The 18,511-nt window shown below is 44.6% G+C and overlaps 1 protein-coding gene across 3 annotated transcripts in view; it reads right to left on the bottom strand.

The window, feature by feature from the left end:
• Window positions 1-7,999: 7,999 nt before the first annotated feature.
• ETV6 (ETS variant transcription factor 6) overlaps window positions 8,000-18,511 on the bottom strand; it is a 237,608-nt gene continuing 227,096 nt past the window's right edge. For all 3 annotated transcript variants that reach the window (XM_041736128.1, XM_041736127.1, XM_041736129.1), the window contains 2 exons: window positions 16,060-16,160; window positions 8,000-12,317 (listed from right to left, as the gene is read on the bottom strand). In XM_041736128.1, coding sequence (XP_041592062.1) covers window positions 12,212-12,317; window positions 16,060-16,160 — 207 coding nt within the window. In that variant the 3' untranslated portion in view covers window positions 8,000-12,211. The remainder of the gene's footprint in view (window positions 12,318-16,059; window positions 16,161-18,511) is intronic.

The raw sequence follows: 18,511 nt of genomic DNA, 5'->3' as shown, positions 1-18,511 counted from the left end.
CACCCCACATTTGAAGACACCCATTGCTCTTCTACTACACCTTGATGTCTTAGGAGACACCAGCAGCACTCTCTCCTGGTTCTTAGGACTCCAAATTCCAGATCACTGCCAGGCCCAGTCCTTCCCTCCAGCCAGAGTTATGTGTCCTATATCTACTCTGTAAGAGCCCTGTTCTCTAATAGCCAAATCAAGAAACATTGGTATCAAAGGCTGACAGTGGTTTGAAGAGTTTCTTTTCCTGGATAACAAGAAGAAAAAAGTAATCAGTATATCTTATTTTGAAATCAAGTTCTCCTGCTTTCTATCTGTGTCATCTGAATCAAATAACTTACCTTTCCTTGAGTCTCAGTTTCCACCTTAAAATGAGAAAGAAAATATTTTTTTCATGGGGTTGTTATAAGAATTTATACTACAGTATATACAAGTACTCTTTCTAAGTCCTGTGTAAGAATAAAGATTTTTATGGAGGATTCAAAAATGCTTCTCAGCCTCACCCTATATATCATGAATTGGGGAAAAAGTTTGGTTCACTTGGCAAAAGACAGATTCAGACAGCCTCTACACTTCAGCTGCATTTTTAAAATGTTTTTTCCCCCTTGAATAATGAAGGGAAAAATAACAAAAAATGAAGAGAAAAGGTAGGTATTATTTGGAGAGTAGAGAATTGAGATTTTTGGAAAGAAGTTTCCATGTCCACGTATGCATCCTCTTTCTGGAGGAAGGACCCACCCTTGAATAATAATTGAATAATAATGTATACTATTTATTGAACTTCTATAATGTGCCAGCCACTTTATATACATTATCTCTACTTTTCAAAGAAACCCTTCAAAATGGTAGAGAAGGAAATGGCCAAAGAAGGTGAGTCTTTCTTTCTTTCTTTCTTTCTTTCTTTCTTTCTTTCTTTCTTTCTTTCTTTCTCTTTCTTTCTTTCTTTCTTCTTTCTTTCTTTCTTTCTTTTTCTTTCTTTCTTTCTTTCTTTCTTTCTTTCTTTCTTTCTTCTTTCTTTTTCTTTCTTCTTTCTTTCTTTCTTTCTTTCTTTCTTTCTTTCTTCTTTCTTTCTTTCTTTCTTTCTTCTTTCTTTCTTTCTTTCTTTTCTTATTTTATTTTATTTTATATTATTTTTCTTTTATTTATAATATCCCATTACTGTAGGGGGTAGATCCAGTTTCCAAACCCACCTCTGTCTGATACCAAAGCTTGTGCTCTTTTCGCCAGACCACCCTGATCTTATTTCCCTGAGGAAGCTGACTGATCCAACTCAGAAGCTACACACCACCTGAGACACCTGGATCTTCTTCAAAATATGTTCAAAAAATAAAAAGCAGGCATGTCTCAAAATAATTTGGGGTTGACTGGCCTGAAGGCCCTTGGGCTAGACCTGTTCGAACTGCACCGTGGCCTGAACAGCCTCCCCAGAACTGGGGCTTCTGTGGAACAACCTGTAGGGAATGTTCTTTGGCAAGTCTGAGCCCAACCAAAGGCTGGAACCCAAAATTATAAAATGAGGGAGGCTAAAGAAGCAGCACCTCACGACACTTTATAATTATTTTACTTTGGCGTAATTCCTGCTTGATGGCTGGTTAAACCACATTACATGTCCGAAATAGAAGAAACTTTTGCAGGTGAGCATAGAACTGAAGTGGATCTTCTTTATGGCAGATGTCTCAGCCAAATGGCTTGATCATGTCAAATTTGGGTCTGAGTTCACACCTTTCATGGGAAAGAGTTAACCCAGTGGTCCTCAAGGGTAGCTTTCCCTTGTGTGTGTCTAGGTGCCATGCCATCATTGGCACTGAGGCAATATTTGAAGATGGCCCTGGTGGTGAATACCAGGAGCACAGGGAGAGAATGAAGCAAGAGAACTATGAGTGTCTAAAACCCTGATTTCACCTAAGCTGGTTAAACCAAAGCCAAAATTTCTCTTGCAATAGGAAATCTCTGGTTTGGGTATAAAGACATCTCCAGAGTGTTGCATGTTCTAGGTTTGTCTCAAGAGGGAATCAGTACTGGGAGCTTATAAGGGGAAGGAAAGGAAGAGTTTCAAACTGAATTGCCCAAAGCAGATTTCGAATTCTCAGAGAATTTGCATTTACCTACTGATTTGACTACCCAGCTCCAAGTTGATGCAAATGTCTAGTGGAGGCTTTTACTAGGAGGAAGAAACTGGAGCAGGGGAATGGCTTACAGACTTCTAATCTTGGGGGAGGCTCCTCCTTTGGGAGGTGGGCAGAGGAAGCATGTTCTGACTTCCCAGATGGTGTTGCAATCTACCCTATTTTGATCAAGGTCTTGACTAAGAGTCCTATGTGTCTTGAGGAGGTAAAGTGGCAATTCTGTTGATTAGAAACAAAGGTCAACATCCCTCAGCAGTTGCCATTGGGTGATGTTGCCACTTGGAATTCTATAGAACCAGATTTACAAAAATTTGTAGTATGTTTGAGTTGGGTGAAGGGCTTGTCTGGCATGAAAGAGGAAAGGGAACTAACGTGTATGTGCTGGGATTGTTACACGTTTTTAAAAAAAGATTTTATTTACTTATTCATGAGAGACAGAGAGGCAGAGACCTAGGCAGAGGGAGAAGCAGGCTCCCCAAGGGACTCTGTCCTAGGACCCCGGGATCACGCCCTGAGCAAAGGCAGACACTCACCCACTGAGCCATTCAGGTGCCTCATTATGTATTTTCTTTACTGAATCACTTCAATGGTGCTTTGAGGAAAAGAATTCTTTTTTTTTTTTAAGAGACATTTTATTTATTTATTTGATGGAGAGAGCAAGTGAGGGGAGGGGCAGAGGGAGAAGCAGACTCTCCACTGAGCAGACAGTCCAACGTGGGGTTCGATCCCAGGACTTCCAGATTATGACCTGAGCCCAAAGGCAGACACTTAACTGACTGAGCCACCCAGGCACCCAGAGCGAACGAATTCTTTAAGAAACTGAGCCACACCCCTTCGGTGAGTTGCTTGAGATAGTGATGAAATGGGACTAGAACCCAGTATGGCTGCTGTTCCTCTTGTTGTCTGTGTGAAGAGTCATCTCTGACTGGAAATGGAAGATTCTCAACTTGGTCAGGTGCACTCTTCCCTTTTCTAACAGAAAAGCAGGAGTCCAGCAGTGAGCAAGATGGCCAGGCGTGCCTCACAGCCGGACCTCCTGGTTTCCCAAGTGGCCAGACTTCTAGGGCTTTATGATGTGGCCCCCTCATGTTCAGGGCTCTCCCCAAACATAATGCTCTAACTTCCCAGTCCCCAAACTGAACCCAAATACCATTGTTTTGTGCACATATGAGCTGAGCCAGGATTTCCTTAACAAGTGGGAGCAAAACAAAATCAAGGAAACTCGCAGACCAATTTTAAATGGAATGAAACCTACACATTTCCTAAAGCTATTGAACTGAACAAAACCAGATCAAAATAGTCTCAGTAAGCCTGAATCAAGGCAATATTTCCCTTGGGTTGAGGCCATTGCCACAAGTAAATATCACTGAGTGCTTAGGTGCTCCTCGAGGTGGAGAACTCGGCCCACTGCGGACACTAGGGGGGCCTTGGGGGCTGCTGGCTCAGACAGCTGTGGGATGTGGGAGGGCTCGGAGGGCCCCTCGCCTGAACCTACCTCTGACCCCTTCTCTGTGAAGTGATGGGGTTGTACTCATTCTCTGGTGTCCACACTAAAACAGAATAAAACCAAAACAGTGGAAACTTTTCAGAGGTAGCTTTTCGGAGAATCCCGATATGTTGAACTGTTACAAGCAGAGCTGTTCCACGTGAAGCAGCAGTCGGTGGCTCAGTGGATCGGAGTAAAATATAAAATCAATAGCAGGCAACTTTGTGCCAAGCACCTTTCCAAGCCCTTTCTCTGTAATACATCTACTCCTCACAACCATCCTTCTGAGGTAGGGCCTATTATTAGGTTCATCTCAGTTTACATTTGAGGAAACTGAGACACAAAGAGGGTAAGTAAGTTGCTTGTGGGTCACACAGCTAGTAAGAGGAAGTGGGGTGGGACCAGGTATTCGGACTTTGCATTTGTTTAACCATGCTGCTCTGTTGTTCTCACACCAGCTGGGTGGGCCACCAGCCTGCAAAAGATAGAAAATCAGAATGGAATAAATCAGAAATTTGGTACCAGCGAACTCAGGTCTGTCTGTCTCAGACTCCTGATACGATTGGCGAAATGAAAGCGAGACTCTAAAACCCAAGTTAGACAGACTCCTCAGGGGCACAACACCAATGTCCTTGCCAGTGCTGCTCTATCTCTGATGAGTTTTGCTCCTGACACAGCAGGTCACACCTCGATATCATAGGCTGCTCCCTCTGGCCCAAGGCCCACTGCCTAAAAATGTTGCTTTGCTTCTAGTTGCAATCTGCTGTAGCCCTTAGACCGGACAATTCAGTGTGCAATGCTATTTACTGGGAATGAATGATTTATTTAATTATGTAGTTTAAAAACCCTCTAATATGCACCCCCCACCCTCGAGGCTGCCTACTTCAGAAATCTGAAAAAGGAAAAGGGAAGAGGGAATATGAACTGCAGAATAGTGAAAAGTGAAAAGTGTTTTGCCAACGCGACAGACAGAAGAAATAATTTTAAAACTCATGTTGAAGGTGGTTTCATTACAGCAGACATGTGATGCATCTCTATCTTTTATGTGCCAGTGACTGATGCTGCCCACTTAGGAATGGAAAGATAACTGTCTTATAAGATAGTCATAGATAAAGTAAAAGTGGGAGAACATGTTCAGTGCCTGTAATAAATTTCTGGAACTTTAAAAAAAGATTTTATTTATTTATTCATGACACACACAGAGAGAGAGGCAGAGACACGAGAAGAGGGAGAAGCAGGCTCCAGGCAGGGAACCCGACACGGGACTGGATCCCAGATCTCCAGGATCACACCCTGGGCTGAAGGCGGCACTAAACCACTGAGCCACCCGGGCTGCCCTAAATTTCTGATTTTGTATATGAAAGAGTTCTCTTTTTTCCCAGTCTGTAGCTTGTCTTTTCGTTTCTTTTTATTTATTAAAATTAAAAAAAAATTTATTTATGACAGAGAGAGAGAGAGAGAGAGAGAGAGAGAGAGAGAGAGAGAGAGACACGGGCAGAGAGAGAAGCAGGCTCCATGCAGGGAGCCTGACATGGGACTCGATCTTGGGTCCCCAGGATCACACCCTGGGCCAAAGGTGGCATCAAACTGCAGGACCACAGGGGCTGCCCTGTCTTTTAATTTTCTTAATGGTATCTTCTGAAGAGCAAGTTTTAATTTCGATGAGGTTCACTGTCCCCCCAATTATTTTTTTCATTTATGGGTTGTGTTTTTGGGGTCATATTTAAGAAACCTTTGTCTAACTGAAGGTCACAGAGATTTTCTCTCATTTGTGTATTAAGATACACGTGCCAGGTGCCATGCAAGGCGCCCGAAAAATAAAAGTGCCTGCAACATTCTCCTCCCCTCGGAGAGCCTGAGGAGGGGACAGAGGTGCATGAGCTCTCTGCTGCAGGGTGGCATTTAATGGTTTTTACGGAAGCACTTGCAGTTTAAACACCAAGGAGAGAGTGTGCAGCACTACCAGAGGAAGCAAAGGTCAACTCAGGCAGTGTGATATGGGATCTCGCGACCAAGACACTCTGGTTCCTAATTTAAAAAAAAGATTCAATCAGTAAGTCCTGCCAGTGAGGACGGTGCCCCAAGACTGTCAGCTTTCTTTTTTTTTTTTTAAAGATTTTATTTATTTATTCATGAGAGAGAGAGAGAGGAGAGAGAGAGAGAGAGAGAGAGAGAGAGAGAGGCAGAGACACAGGCCGAGGGAGAAGCAGGCTCCATGCAGGGAGCCCGACGTGGGACTCAATCCCGGGACTCCAGGATCATGCCCTGGGCTGAAGGCGGTGCTAAACCGCTGAGCCACCCAGGCTGCCCAAGACTATCAGCTTTTAAGGTCAACATTTTGGGCAGTTTGGATGGAACATCTGCTCGTGTATGCTATTATCTTTTGGAATGACGAAAATATCATCAGTTTTCTGCCTGCTTACCAGGATCGTGAGTGGTCTTTCTAGAGGCCAGAAGAGAGGCAGTGACGCCAGGACTTCCCATTCCCTACCGTAGCATGGTGGCCGTGAGGCGTCGGGTTAGGAGCACCTGTATTAAGGTCCAGTGTGTGTACAGCCGTCCCTTCACTTGGTGAAGAGGCTTTTGATCTGTTCATTATGGTTGCTGCCCCAAACAGAACAAGCAAACTTCTTGCAGAACATATTGGCCCAAGGGAATTTTCTAGGGAGGAACTGGCAAAGGAATATACGCCACAGAGAGAGGCCAGTTCAGTTTTGCATTAGGATCAGAATCTCAGAGCTTGAAGGGAGAGAACTGATGTCTTGCTACTCAAAGTGTGGACTAGCAGCATAAGCATCACTGGCAAGGGCGGAACGAGGGGGCTGGTTAGAAATGCCAAATTTCAAGCCTCACTAAGACAGTAGAGTAGAAGAGATCTTTTGCCCATAACTCCCAAGATGTAGATATTACTAGCAGAATCTGGTTTTTACCAAGATCCCTGTAACTCACAAGCACTTCTCAGGTTGAAGAAGGTCTAGTCAGTGGTTCCGGAGTCCCCTGCCAATACCCTGGCTAAGTGGTCAACGGGGCTCTGCTTAGTAACTCAAGGGACAGTCAAGGTCAGTGAGTAGATGAGAATGATCCTTTTACTTTTCTTTTTTGGTGAGACTGGTTTGGCAGAGAAGTGGACATAAGTGAATGAGTAGTTGTGCTCTAATTTGTAAGGGCAGGTCAGCCACTAGAGCTACCCTTTAAAACAGCTCTTTACAGCAAACAGACTGCTTAAAAGATTTGGAGGAAGCAAGAAGAGGACTTTGACATGTGGTTCTTTACCCACTGAGCCTCATTCCACAGTATATTTAATGTTAGGGGAAAAAACAGCATTACTCTGTGTGAGGACTGTTAATGCAAATTAGTTGTCATCAATTATTTTGTGTACTTACCATTTCGATGGCCACATAACTTCTTTATACCAAGACAAACAAACCGATGCTAGCAGTGGTTCCCAAACGTTAGCATGCATCAGAATCACATGGAAAACTTTAAAAAAATTGCTAATCCCCTCCCCCACCAAAGTGTTTAATTGTTTATGGGACAGGAACTGATAACTTGCATTTCTAGCAATTCCCAGGTGATGCTAATGCTGAGATATAAAAACAGTAGCTTCAGATGCATTATTAGTACCTCAGGAAATCTACAGACACTTATTTGATACTGTGCTCTGATGATCTAGAATATAGGGCCAAATATCAGCAATCCATGGTTATGAAGACAGAGTACCCAGGACAACTTAAATACAGAAATAGTCTGATTGCTTTCAAATGTCTGCTTCCTAAACCTACATCTGAGTTGCTAACTAGCAATTTCATTTGCTTCATTTTCCATTCTTTTAGTTTCTACCCACCTCTGATGGCAGACAGATAGTTCTGGTTGAGGGCACAATGTTTCATATTGAAATCGTAAGCACCTACTGGTTGGCAGGTGGCTCCACTGGCCAGTGTCACTGAGACATTCTGAGCGCGGGGGTGGGCTCTGAGCTGTGTGATGACCTTCGAGGTCATTATGGTCCTTTATGTAGTGCTGGGCCCCTACCTCCCCTACAGGATCACATCCATGATTTTGGTAGAATTAAGGGGTTCTATTGTGGGGGGACATTGGAATCACCTTAGTCCTCAGTGAGCTGATCTTTGGCACAGCACGGGACCCGCGAATCTCTGGTCTGGGTTCCTTCTGGCAAATTTCTCCACCTGTGGCAGATGCTCAGATTTGAACTTTCTGACCCTTCTGGTGCCACTAGTCTCAAGACTGCCTGCAGATGACTCTGACAGAGGCTGCCTGCCAGTGAAAAACCAGGACCGCACTTCATACTGTAATTGAGTGGAGACAGGATTTGCCTCATTGGCGTACCTTGCCTGTATGACTCCATTTCATATTATTAAAAACAGAGACTTGGTCCTTTTTTTTTTTATAAAAAATTTATTGAGATGATGCAATTATAGGCTTTTCTTTAAAAATTATTTGCAACTCACTGGCCCTGAGAAAAGGCATTTGTTTTTTGTATTTTTTTCTTTTTTGTTACATTCATTTGATTCAGTCCCTTATAAACCCCACACCTCATAAACAAGAGATTAGAAATTAAACAAAAAGAAAAAAAGAAAAAGAAATTCTAGATTCGTTCTGGTTTGCAGGTGGTTGCAGTCACAAAGAGAAATCTTCAAGAATGTTCACTTGGCGTGTGTGAAAGATACGGGGAGTGTGTAGTTGTTTAGTGTTGATGCAGATGGGGCTGAAAGAGTATCAGGTTAGTCTTCTGTGGTTTTTAGACAGGCAGGGATTATTGTCACTCCCCTCCCCCCATGGCTTCCTTAGATCACTGCCTTCCTTCCAGACTTCTGCTCAGAAGAGGAGCAGGCTAAGTGGGTGAAAACTTACTAGCACCGAATACTAGGGCAAAAAAATCTGCCCTTTGTTCTTTGAGTATTTACCCAAATCTTTTATTCAGCTTCCTGGGTGGGAATGGGTCAAACGGGTATGTCTGGGCTGGATTCCACTCCTCATTCTGTGCCTGGCATGCTCTCTGTTCCCAGGGCAAGTCGTCCTACCTCTTGGACACTCAGGTCTCCCTTCTGCAGAAGGGACTGAATGTTTCAAAAATGTATTCCAAGGTGGAGCCTAGGCAGTGAAAGGTGGGAACAGTGGTCACTTAGTCGCTTAGGTGAATCCTGTCATAGCCATTGAAGTTTCAGCTAGAACTACATTCTTATCTGGGCAAGGTATCAGCATAGAAAGACCCTGGGTCAGAGGGTTCCAAACACACTGTTGAAAGTAGAAAATCCATCAGTCTGTTATTCCTCTTTTTCTGTGGGGATATTCCCCTAAAACAAAGAAAGGGAGAAAGAAAGGAAGAAAGGAAGGAAGGAAGGAAAAAAGGAAGGAAGGATTCATGGCATTGGTGACACTGCCTTAGACAAGGCCAAGTTGCCTTGGGGCAAAGAGAATGTTCCTGCCACTTTGATGACCCAGACAATTGCTGGGGCTTTCCTCTGATGGAGAGGAGGCAAAGCGGTAAGCCCAAGATGCATGTTAGAGAAGGTGCTAGAGGATTTCTAGCTGAAGATACAAGCGGGAGCGACCGCCAGCCCGGCCAGACACAGCTGGGGGCATATTCTCCCTCTGGGGTGGTCTTCTGCATTCTCCTTCCCCATTTCTGGTCTAAGTCAAGGATTCCCATGACAGCAGCAGGGAAAAGCCAGCTATTCAGATCATAGACATGCTTTTAATTTGGTCCCAGGTGACACTGCTGTCACCCCACACTGGATAGATTCTGCAGAGTTAGTTAGCATAGCTCTCAGAGGGACTGTGCCCCCTTCCTCCTCTGAATCCCTTGCAGTCTCTAGCAGATGCTGCAGCAAAGTCTGCCAAATTGAATCTGAGATCTCTGGGGTCTGCAGTGTGTCAGCACTGGCCAGGTGTTAAGTAAAAGAATAATCGAGGAGGACTTTTGCCATTCAGGGAATCAACAGAAAATTCTTATTGGCAATATCTGGGTGGGAAATAAGGATCATATTGGAATTAGCAACTTCTCTTCTGCAAGCTGCTGAAGGTGTCATCCCAAGACTTCCACATTCTTATACAGTATTTATTGCTTTAAGTACAGAAATCCTTGGGGCAAAAGGGAACTTCCCTCCATAATTCAACTGTTGAACAAAGAGCCGGAGTCCTTCTATCTAAGTAAAGTGAACAGAATGAGATGTTCTCATCTTAGGGAAAAGCAACATCATGCCCTGGCTCTGATTTCATAGTCAAACAAAGGGCCTCAGTAAAAACCCACCCTTTCTCTGCAGCCCTGAAACTCAACAGTCTTCCCAACACACAAGGTACTTGGCTTGAGATCTCCAGTTGTGATCCAACATCAGTCATCCTAGAGGCTGGAGAATGTGTCACTGCATGCTGTTGAACGCTCTTGAAAGATAGCTGTAGCATGCTGGGGTCCAGCTGAATTTCACCACCATTCAAGCAGACTGAGACCAAACCCGAACCCTTCCTTCATCATGGGCCTCTATGCCTCACAAAGCAGGCATAGACCTGACCTGACTGCCATCCCACTTTCCTGAAGGTAGGGTTAGGGGAGCATGTGATAGCGGAGGAGGCTGGCCACATCCACGTGTCTCTCTGTGGTCTGATAAGAGGCAGGGCACGGCTGAAGAGCTTTGAAAGGCTCCCTGACTCCAGTGTCTTTGACCCATAGTCTGTCTGTCCTTCCCCCCCTCCCCCCAGGCTGGCGTCCTTGTCAGTGTGTGTGTAGTGGGGGGAGGATTCCTCCTGCCTGTGTTCCTCTAATCCCCACCTGCCTGACTCGGTCACAAGTGGCTTCAGGAGATAACCAGGCTCTGGCACCATCACCCAGAAGTGCTGCTGATGGCACCCACAGGTACCCTAGAGAGCTGTGAGATGCTCACCCAAGTGAGCAGAGGAAACAGAAATGAGGAGGGACTGCTTTGTAAGGCAGGTCTCATCTTTTGGATTAAAAAAGACTGTCCTCCTAATACTGGATTCTGAACCTGTATTGGAAGAGTTGATTCAGGTGGCTGGAAAAGGAAAAAAAAAATCTAAAACAGCTTTCTAAAAGTATCTGTTATCATCAAAAGTACTAAGCGGTGGCACTTCCCTCATTTCACAAGATACTATGGACCTTATTTTGAGGTGAAGAGGAGCCACCAACGGGTCCATTCTGAAACACAGCTATGAAAAAAGAAGAGAAGAAAAAGGTAATGAATCTGATGAATTGCCTGTCTGCCCGGGTTTGGCAAACACCAGGAGCAAGCGATTGTGTACTCCAGGGGCCTCCCCTCTCAAATGCCCTGAGTCCTATGGGGACCAGGGAACTTAAAAAAGAAAAGGCTAGGAATTGAAAAAAACAATTCGGTGAGGGCATGAAACTGACCACAACGTGGCCTTTGGGATGGAGCAGAGAATTCCCCCACTAGCCTCCATCACCTGCACTGGAACCACAAATCGCCCCTGCAGCATATTTTCCGCCTACTTTCTGACCATTGGGCCCATGGGGTCTTTTTGGATTTTCTACCTCTTGGAACTTGCAAGCTAATCCCAAGATGGGGATCTTCCGGGGATCTGGGGTCTTCCGAATGATGCAGACAGCCTTCTAGCTATATCTTCTGTCCCATGGAACCAGCATGTCCTGGGGTTCTAGCAGCTACTTCAGGGGGTGGGGGAGAGGCAGCCCGCTGGACTGGTATTTCTCTTTCTGGAGGACTGCAGCACCTGTGAGGTCTGGAGCCTCTCTCTGATGGGCAGCAAGATGCTGGGATGTGGCTTTGATTTTGTGGTGCCTGCTGCAAAGCACCCAGACCATTGATGCCGCCTGGATGTCAACAAATCTCAAGACTCTCGGAGAGGCTGAACTCTGCTAAAAGGCATCTGAAGCTCAATAGCAGGGGAGGAGGAAAGACAGATGGGAGGCAGGGAAGGGAGGAAAGAGCGAGAGGGAGAAAAAGAGAGCTCTCCTTTTCACTTTGTCTTTTTTAAAAGCATCTTTTTTTTCTTTTTTTTTTTTCCAGCCAAGACCCAACAGCAACAGGAACAAACCTGATCCACGTGGCAGGATCAAGAGGAACCTGAAACCCTTTGCAAGTGTTCTCTTTCCTGACCAGCTGGTCTTACCGCACACTGTGAGATTTGCAAAAAAATAGATTATATATAATAGATATATATTTCCATAGGAAAACAACCTCGATGTCTTCCCCTCTATGAATGATGATGAAAAGTCAAACTGCATGGTCTTAAAAAAAAAAAAAACAACAAAAACAAACGAAAACGAAAAACACCATGGAACTAACAAGAGGTGGACGGGTGAGGAGGGTGAGGAATTACAGATGGAGAGGTTCCAGATGAGGAGGAAATGGAACCAGGAGTCCTGGGCTGACGCCCTCGGCCAGAATGCCAGCCCCGCCTTCGCTGGGTGGTTTGTCTAAGGTGCTCTGGGGGCCCTCCCGCTGCGCGAGACAAGTGTCACTCCCACTTCTGGGTCTCTTTCTGTCCGGCTCTCAGCCCGCCTGCTCGCCATGCCTCCGGGGCCCTCGTGGGCAGGGGTGGGGGGTACGGGGCCCCCCCACAGCTGCCGGCCCGCCGAGGCTGCGGCTTGCTTCTCTCAGCACTCATCTTCTTGGTATATTTGTTCATCCAGCTCCTGGGACTCGAGGTGCTCCAGACGGTCCGTTCGGCCGCTCATGATTTCATCTGGGGTTTTCATAAACCTTTGGAAGAGGAAATGGGAGGAGCCCAGAGATTACATTTTCCTCAAGTTTGTCCTCACCCTGAACTCTCGACTCAAAGCTGAGGCCCCATCACCTCAAATTGCTGGAGAGCTACTGAACCCAGCCGGTAATGTTAACTTAGCCTGAACTGGAAAGAGGTTCCCCTTCCTGGGATAGCCTGAAACATGGCAAAGGAACTGTAAAAAACAGTAACAAAGACAACCCCAAAACCAAAACAAACAAACAAACAAAAAAACCAAAAAAACCCCAAGAGTCCTAGGAGATGGCCCCCCGGAGCAGTGTGGTGCATTCTGCATGGCCATATACAGGAACCCCGGTGCAGCTCACTGATCCATCATTCTGAGTTTTAGAGTTAGAGTTTCCCAAGGCCCTCTGAGAAGCCGTCTATCCATTTCCATCCCAGACTGTGAGCCCAGGGAATGGCATGCGAAACTGGAATTTAACTCAAAGGATACAATTAAATGTTGTGGAATGGAAAATTTTCATAATAGGGCAAGTCAGCGGTGCTCTTGGAAATCAGAAAGGGAGAAAGGGAGAATGCTTTTCAGTGTTATCACTGATCCCCCCAAACTGCTAGCCATGAATCCCCGTTAGTTATCTGCACTGGGTGCACACAGCATGTCTCATCTTGGTGGAAATAACATCAGCGACTTGTTTTGACCATGATTTCTATGGTTCGGGAAGGCAGCCTGGGTGCACACGCTGTAGCCTCACCGTGGGAGTGCCCTTTCCAACTGGGCTCTTGGCCTGTCCACCTTTGCCTTCCCAGACCCTCCGCCCTGTGCCAGATGAACTGTCTTAAAATATACTTTTCCTCTTGTCACTCCATGTTCAAAAGGCCTGTGATGACCACTCATCAGGTAAGGCCAAGGATACACGATCTCTTCGGCTTGCCCATCTGGGCTCTCTGTGACGTCTACGTAGGAACCTCTTGTCCTCCACTGTTGATGAGCATGAACCCTTTAGTCTGGCCAGTCTTTTTTCTTATACAAATCGTGGCTCATGACTTCCTCCAAACCTTATCTGGCCTGATTTCTTTACTCCTTTCACTTTCTGAGCTCTGCCTCCTTATCAAAGAGCCATGTAATCATGCTGGTCCCTACTAAAATCTTCCTTCTCTCAATGTCTAGAAATCCTGTAAAGAGTAGCCACAGTTTAACACTTCACTTGATTAGACTCTGGGTTTTATACCAGGAAGCCTTCATTTTGTGGAAAGTCTGGCTTCCAACACCCACTTCCTCAAAAATGACCAACTCTCCTCACTAATAGCACTATTCCGTCCTTTCATATTGTCGAAAATTGCTATTGGAAGCCTATGAACTTTCCAACTACTTCTGCTTCTCTTTTCTGCCCTTTATTGCTGAACTTCTCAAACAGTAGGACTTGTCAAGTTTGCAGTCTACCTTCTCCTTTTATCCCTTAACTAAAACTTCTTCCTACCATCTGAAGTAATTAATGATCTCCTGAGGCCAAATCCACGGTCACACTATACTTGGCCCTGCAAACTACCCCTTTCTTCTCTTGACTACTTTTCCATAATAAGTTTCTGATGGTCTATGTCAGACTTGTCAAGAAACATTGAAAGCCTCCATCATGTACAAAACAGAATTATATAAAATAGAATCCTCTCCCTTCTAGACTCTTGTGACCTACTTGTGGGGAGAAGGACTTCACATGTACAGCTATTGAAAATGTAAACCACTATGTGGTTTAGGGTCAAGGGAATCCAGGAAATGATGGAGGAAGATATCTATGTGTGTTTGACCAGTGGAAGAAAGCCTCAGGAAGGGCAGGACACCTGAGGTGGACCTAGAGGGCATAGATATTTAAAAAAGCAAAAGTGAAAGGGATATATATTTCTGGCACAGGGAATCATGTTAGTGTTGTAAGGCAGTTGGCAGGGTGTGTGATGAATTCAGAAGGCAGGAGAGTGGGCCAGAGGTAGAAAGGATTATTGAATTAATCTTGGTATAAATAATAAAATCTAGACAGAGAAGCAATAATAATGCTTTTGCCTTTCTTACATGTTCCAAATGCTCATGAAAGTGCTTGTCATTGGTAGATTCTGACCTGGAACCTGCTGCTAAGAAATCTTGGGAAACAGGGTTTCCAGGCTTCTAGCCCCGGCAAAATAGAATGCAGTGGAAACGGTACGGAAGAGCCAAGGACAATCCAACACAATGACTACCCTGGATGTGGGAAGAGTCAATGATAACTCCAGTGTCAAGGCTGGCAGCTTAGAACAACAGTGATGCCGCTGATGAGTAACAAGAATTCTGGATGGGGGGAGGGGAGGTTTCTAGAATGTGAAGGTCTTTCTTGAACATTTCATGTCTGAGATACTAATGTGGTATTTCAGTGGACACGTAGTGTCAGAAGCTCTTGGAATTGCAGATTTAGAATTTAAGGAGGATTTTAGAGCTGGATCCAAAGACTGAATAGTTTAACCATTAAGGTGAGAACTGAAGCTGTTGTAATGGGATCATTTTATCCAGGAAGAAAAGGAAAGGAAGACTAAGTTTAGGGTGAAGGATGAAGGGAAAACACGAGCAGAGCCAGAGAAAGGAGGTTTTTTTTTTTTTTTTAAACTTCATTCCATTCTGCTTCCAACTCTTGAACAGCCTTTTCTGTTGTTTTTGAAGATCTCAATTATTTTCACTCTTCCTAAGTTAACCATAACTCCTGATGCTAACGTCCAGGTTCTCTGCTCTTTCCAATCTATCCCAGCAAGCTCATCTACTCATACAGAATGTCACTTTCTACCTGTGTGTAGATAACTCCAAATCCATCTCTTTTCTGTCCCACCTGCCAAACCCACAACCTAACGTCACATCTGTTGATCCCACCTTCTCCCGGCCTTTACCGGGTCTCCCCACAGGCATTACCACCAGTGTCAATTACCACCACTTCTACTTCTCCTGATTGGTCCTTTAGATCCTTTCTCCTTCTTCTTTTAATTCTTTCTCCTCTCTTGTATAGTACTTGGAATCACAATCTATGTGGAAGGTTAAATGGTTGGAACTCATTAGCTGTGAGGAAGTCTGGAAAGAGGAATGTCTAGTACGGCGGCTTTCAGACTTTTCTGATTATAATGCATCATAAAAAAATACATTTTACCTTGTGACTCAGCATGTGCACATGCACATAACAAAATTTTCATGAATCATTAGTCACTCTTATTTCATGTGATACAGTCTGATATTTTCAATTCTATTCTACTCAGTCCTGTCCTATTTCATTAAAAAAAGTTGTCACTGACTCAGTGAATCGATTTCATGATTCACGAATGGGTCAGGACCTGCAGTTTGACAAACACTGCTTCAGAAACTGGCTTACAGGATTGGGAACCTGGAAGTCTAGATCTAATAGCTTGCTTTGCCACTGAGGATGTTACTCTAGTTGTTCCTATTAACTACACTGGATGTTAATGCCAGATAATTCTATTTGATCACTGCTTTATTTTAAAGGTGAGTCAGATGGTTGTTTACTTAGCTGTGGCTTTGCTATAGTACAGACCTAAGTAAAAAAAATAAATAAATAATTTTTTTTTTTTTTTTTTTTTTACCCTAAAATGCTAACAACCCAGCATCCGGTATCCAATCTGGAGCACTGACGGCTTAAGTGTCATCCAGGCAGGTAGAGATCTTGTCTCCCGCCTCCCTCTTATTTAAAGAAAATAATATCCTCCCAAAAGAAGGAAAGGAGAAAAAGGAAGTGCTACCTGAACAAAAGCCTTTGTCCTGGCTCCTTCCTGATAATGTTTAGTTTGTAGTAGTGGCGCAGGGCTCTGGACATTTTCTCATAGGTCATGTTTGTTCTGTTCTGTTTGTTCAAAGGAGGAAGAGAGAAAAAAAAAAAGCACAAAGACATAGTGAAATCAACCTCAGAAAAGACACTGGGGAGCTATTAAAATAAAAGCTCTTCAGCTGCTCGCGGGAGCCCTGCCCATTGGAGAAAGCTACCTGCTAATCTGCCGCCTTCCTGGCCCACTGGTGTCACCCGCTCTGCTTTTACCCACATCGCCAAGATCTGTCCTAAGGTGAATCACCTTTTGTCAGAAGTCTTGGCGCTGCAGCTAATAAAGCATATGCCGCAGCAAGCTCCTTTATTTCCTTTCCCACGACCAAGCAATGTTACGCTCAGTGAATTTCCTGCACGTTCCCCCTACATGGGGGTCAACCATCACCTTCTGAGCCACAGAGAATTTTCCTTTTTTTGTCTGCCTCTTTTTCTTTTTCTTTTTCTTTCTTTCTTTCTTTCTTTCTTTCTTTCTTTCTTTCTTTCTTCTTTCTTTTTCTTTCTTTCTTTCTTTTTCTTTCCTTACCCTTTCTTTCCCTCTTTCTTTCTTTCTTTCTTTCTTTCTTTCTTTCTTTCTTTCTTTCTTTCTCTTCCTTCCTTCTTTTTCTCTCCCTTTCTTTCTTTCTTTGCTTCTTTCCTTCTCTCCCTCTCTCTCTCCCCCCCGCCCCCTTTTATTTTGTGTTGCAGTGACCTTTCTCAAACTTGTATTTCTGGCTTGTCATTTTAAGGAAGAGATTTTTGTTGTTGCTGTTTAAATTCCTGTTGTGGAAGGAAGAATACAGTGGTTCCGAGAGCCCCGGGGCTATGGCACAGTGGCCACAGCGGGACTTTTCTGGGTGACTCACACTGAGGAGTCCGTCAGTGGGGCCTTGCTGTATTTGGTCATGGCCTGCACCGGGTCTTCCTCAACAGGGCCGGAGCTCAGGCTGCCAACCTCCAGGGCTGCAGCCCCGGCAGGGCTTGGCTGTGCCCCACTCTGTCCCCTTTCACTCAGCTCACCTGGTGTGGTGCCACCCCGGTGCCCTGCCTGCATTGCCTCACATCGACTGGTCCGTGGTCAGGCCTGGATCTTGGTTCCTCATTTGTTTTATTTTTAGTAGGGATACAGATTTATTTATTTTAATATATTTTTGAGGGGGGAGACCCTTTGCTCTACTTTCTTTTCTTTTACCGAGTTGTAAAAACATGTAACAGGACATTCATCCTCTTAAACTTCTGAGCACATACTAGAGTGGTGTTAATTACAAGTACAATGTTGTATAGCAGATCTCTAGAGCTTCCCCATCTTGCTTATGGGGAAAACCTTATGCCCATTGATTAGTATATCCCCTTGCCCCTGCTCCCCAGCCACTGGTAATACCATTCCACTTTTTGATTCAATGAATTTGCCCACTTTAGATCCTTCCTGTGAATGGAAGCAGGCAGTATCTGTCTGTGATTGGCTTATTTCACTTGGCGTAATGTCCTCAAGATTCCTCCATGCTGTAGCATGTGACAGATGGGATTTTTTTCCTCTTTAAGGCTGAGTAATATTCCACTGTATGTTACACTGTTGTTTCTTTATCCAGTCATCCATAACGGACATTTAGGATGTTTTACGTACTTTTTATATCTGTGGGCTTTCACAGTTTTCCTAACTGTAAAAGATTATATCAGGGCACCTTGGTGGCTCATGGTTGAGCATCTGCCTTCAGCTCAGGGCATGATCCCAGGGTCCTGGAATTGAGTCCCACATCAACTCCCCACAGGGAGTCTGCTTCTCCTCTGCCTATGTCTCTGCCTCTCTCTCTGTCTCTCATGAATAAATAAATAAAATCTTTAAAAAAATAATAAAAAAATAAAAGATTATATCCTGTAAGTTCCATTTCCTCTTCCCAGCATAGAAAAGCATGGGGCAAACAGTTCTTGCCTGTTTGCTTTTCAAGGGGATGTTGCAGAGTTCGAGTGTAAGCATTTCCACGTAGAAAGGGGCTGCTGTGGACATGGGAGTTTCTAACTGAGCAGAACAGAGGTGATGCTTCCCCAGCTTCCGAAATGAGTCCCAGAGTCCCCCCAGAGCTTCCCTGTTACCCTAGATCCTGAGGACATGTGAGTGTCAGGGCCAGGCCAAGGGGATGGGATGGAGGGCTGCTCTGAATGCAGCTCTTTCAGACCAGAGGTTGTGAAGTTAAGTGGCACCTGGCATAAGTAACAAATGGAAAGTGGCATCTTTAATCATTTCCTTCCCTTTGCAACTGTCTAATTGCTCACCCCGTGAGGAATAAACCAAATAATGAGGGGCACACGTAGGAGGCAGAAGCCAGGCAATTATCCTCCAACCTAGAGAGAAGGGCTTTACTTCGGCCCTCATTGGCAGAGTAAACAGCTGGTGCCCT

Source organism: Vulpes lagopus, chromosome 21 (assembly GCF_018345385.1).
Source record: "Vulpes lagopus strain Blue_001 chromosome 21, ASM1834538v1, whole genome shotgun sequence".
Taxonomy (NCBI): domain Eukaryota; kingdom Metazoa; phylum Chordata; class Mammalia; order Carnivora; family Canidae; genus Vulpes; species Vulpes lagopus.
The sequence above is the reverse complement of the archived record's forward strand: the minus strand, read 5'-3'. Positions and strand labels throughout refer to the sequence as shown.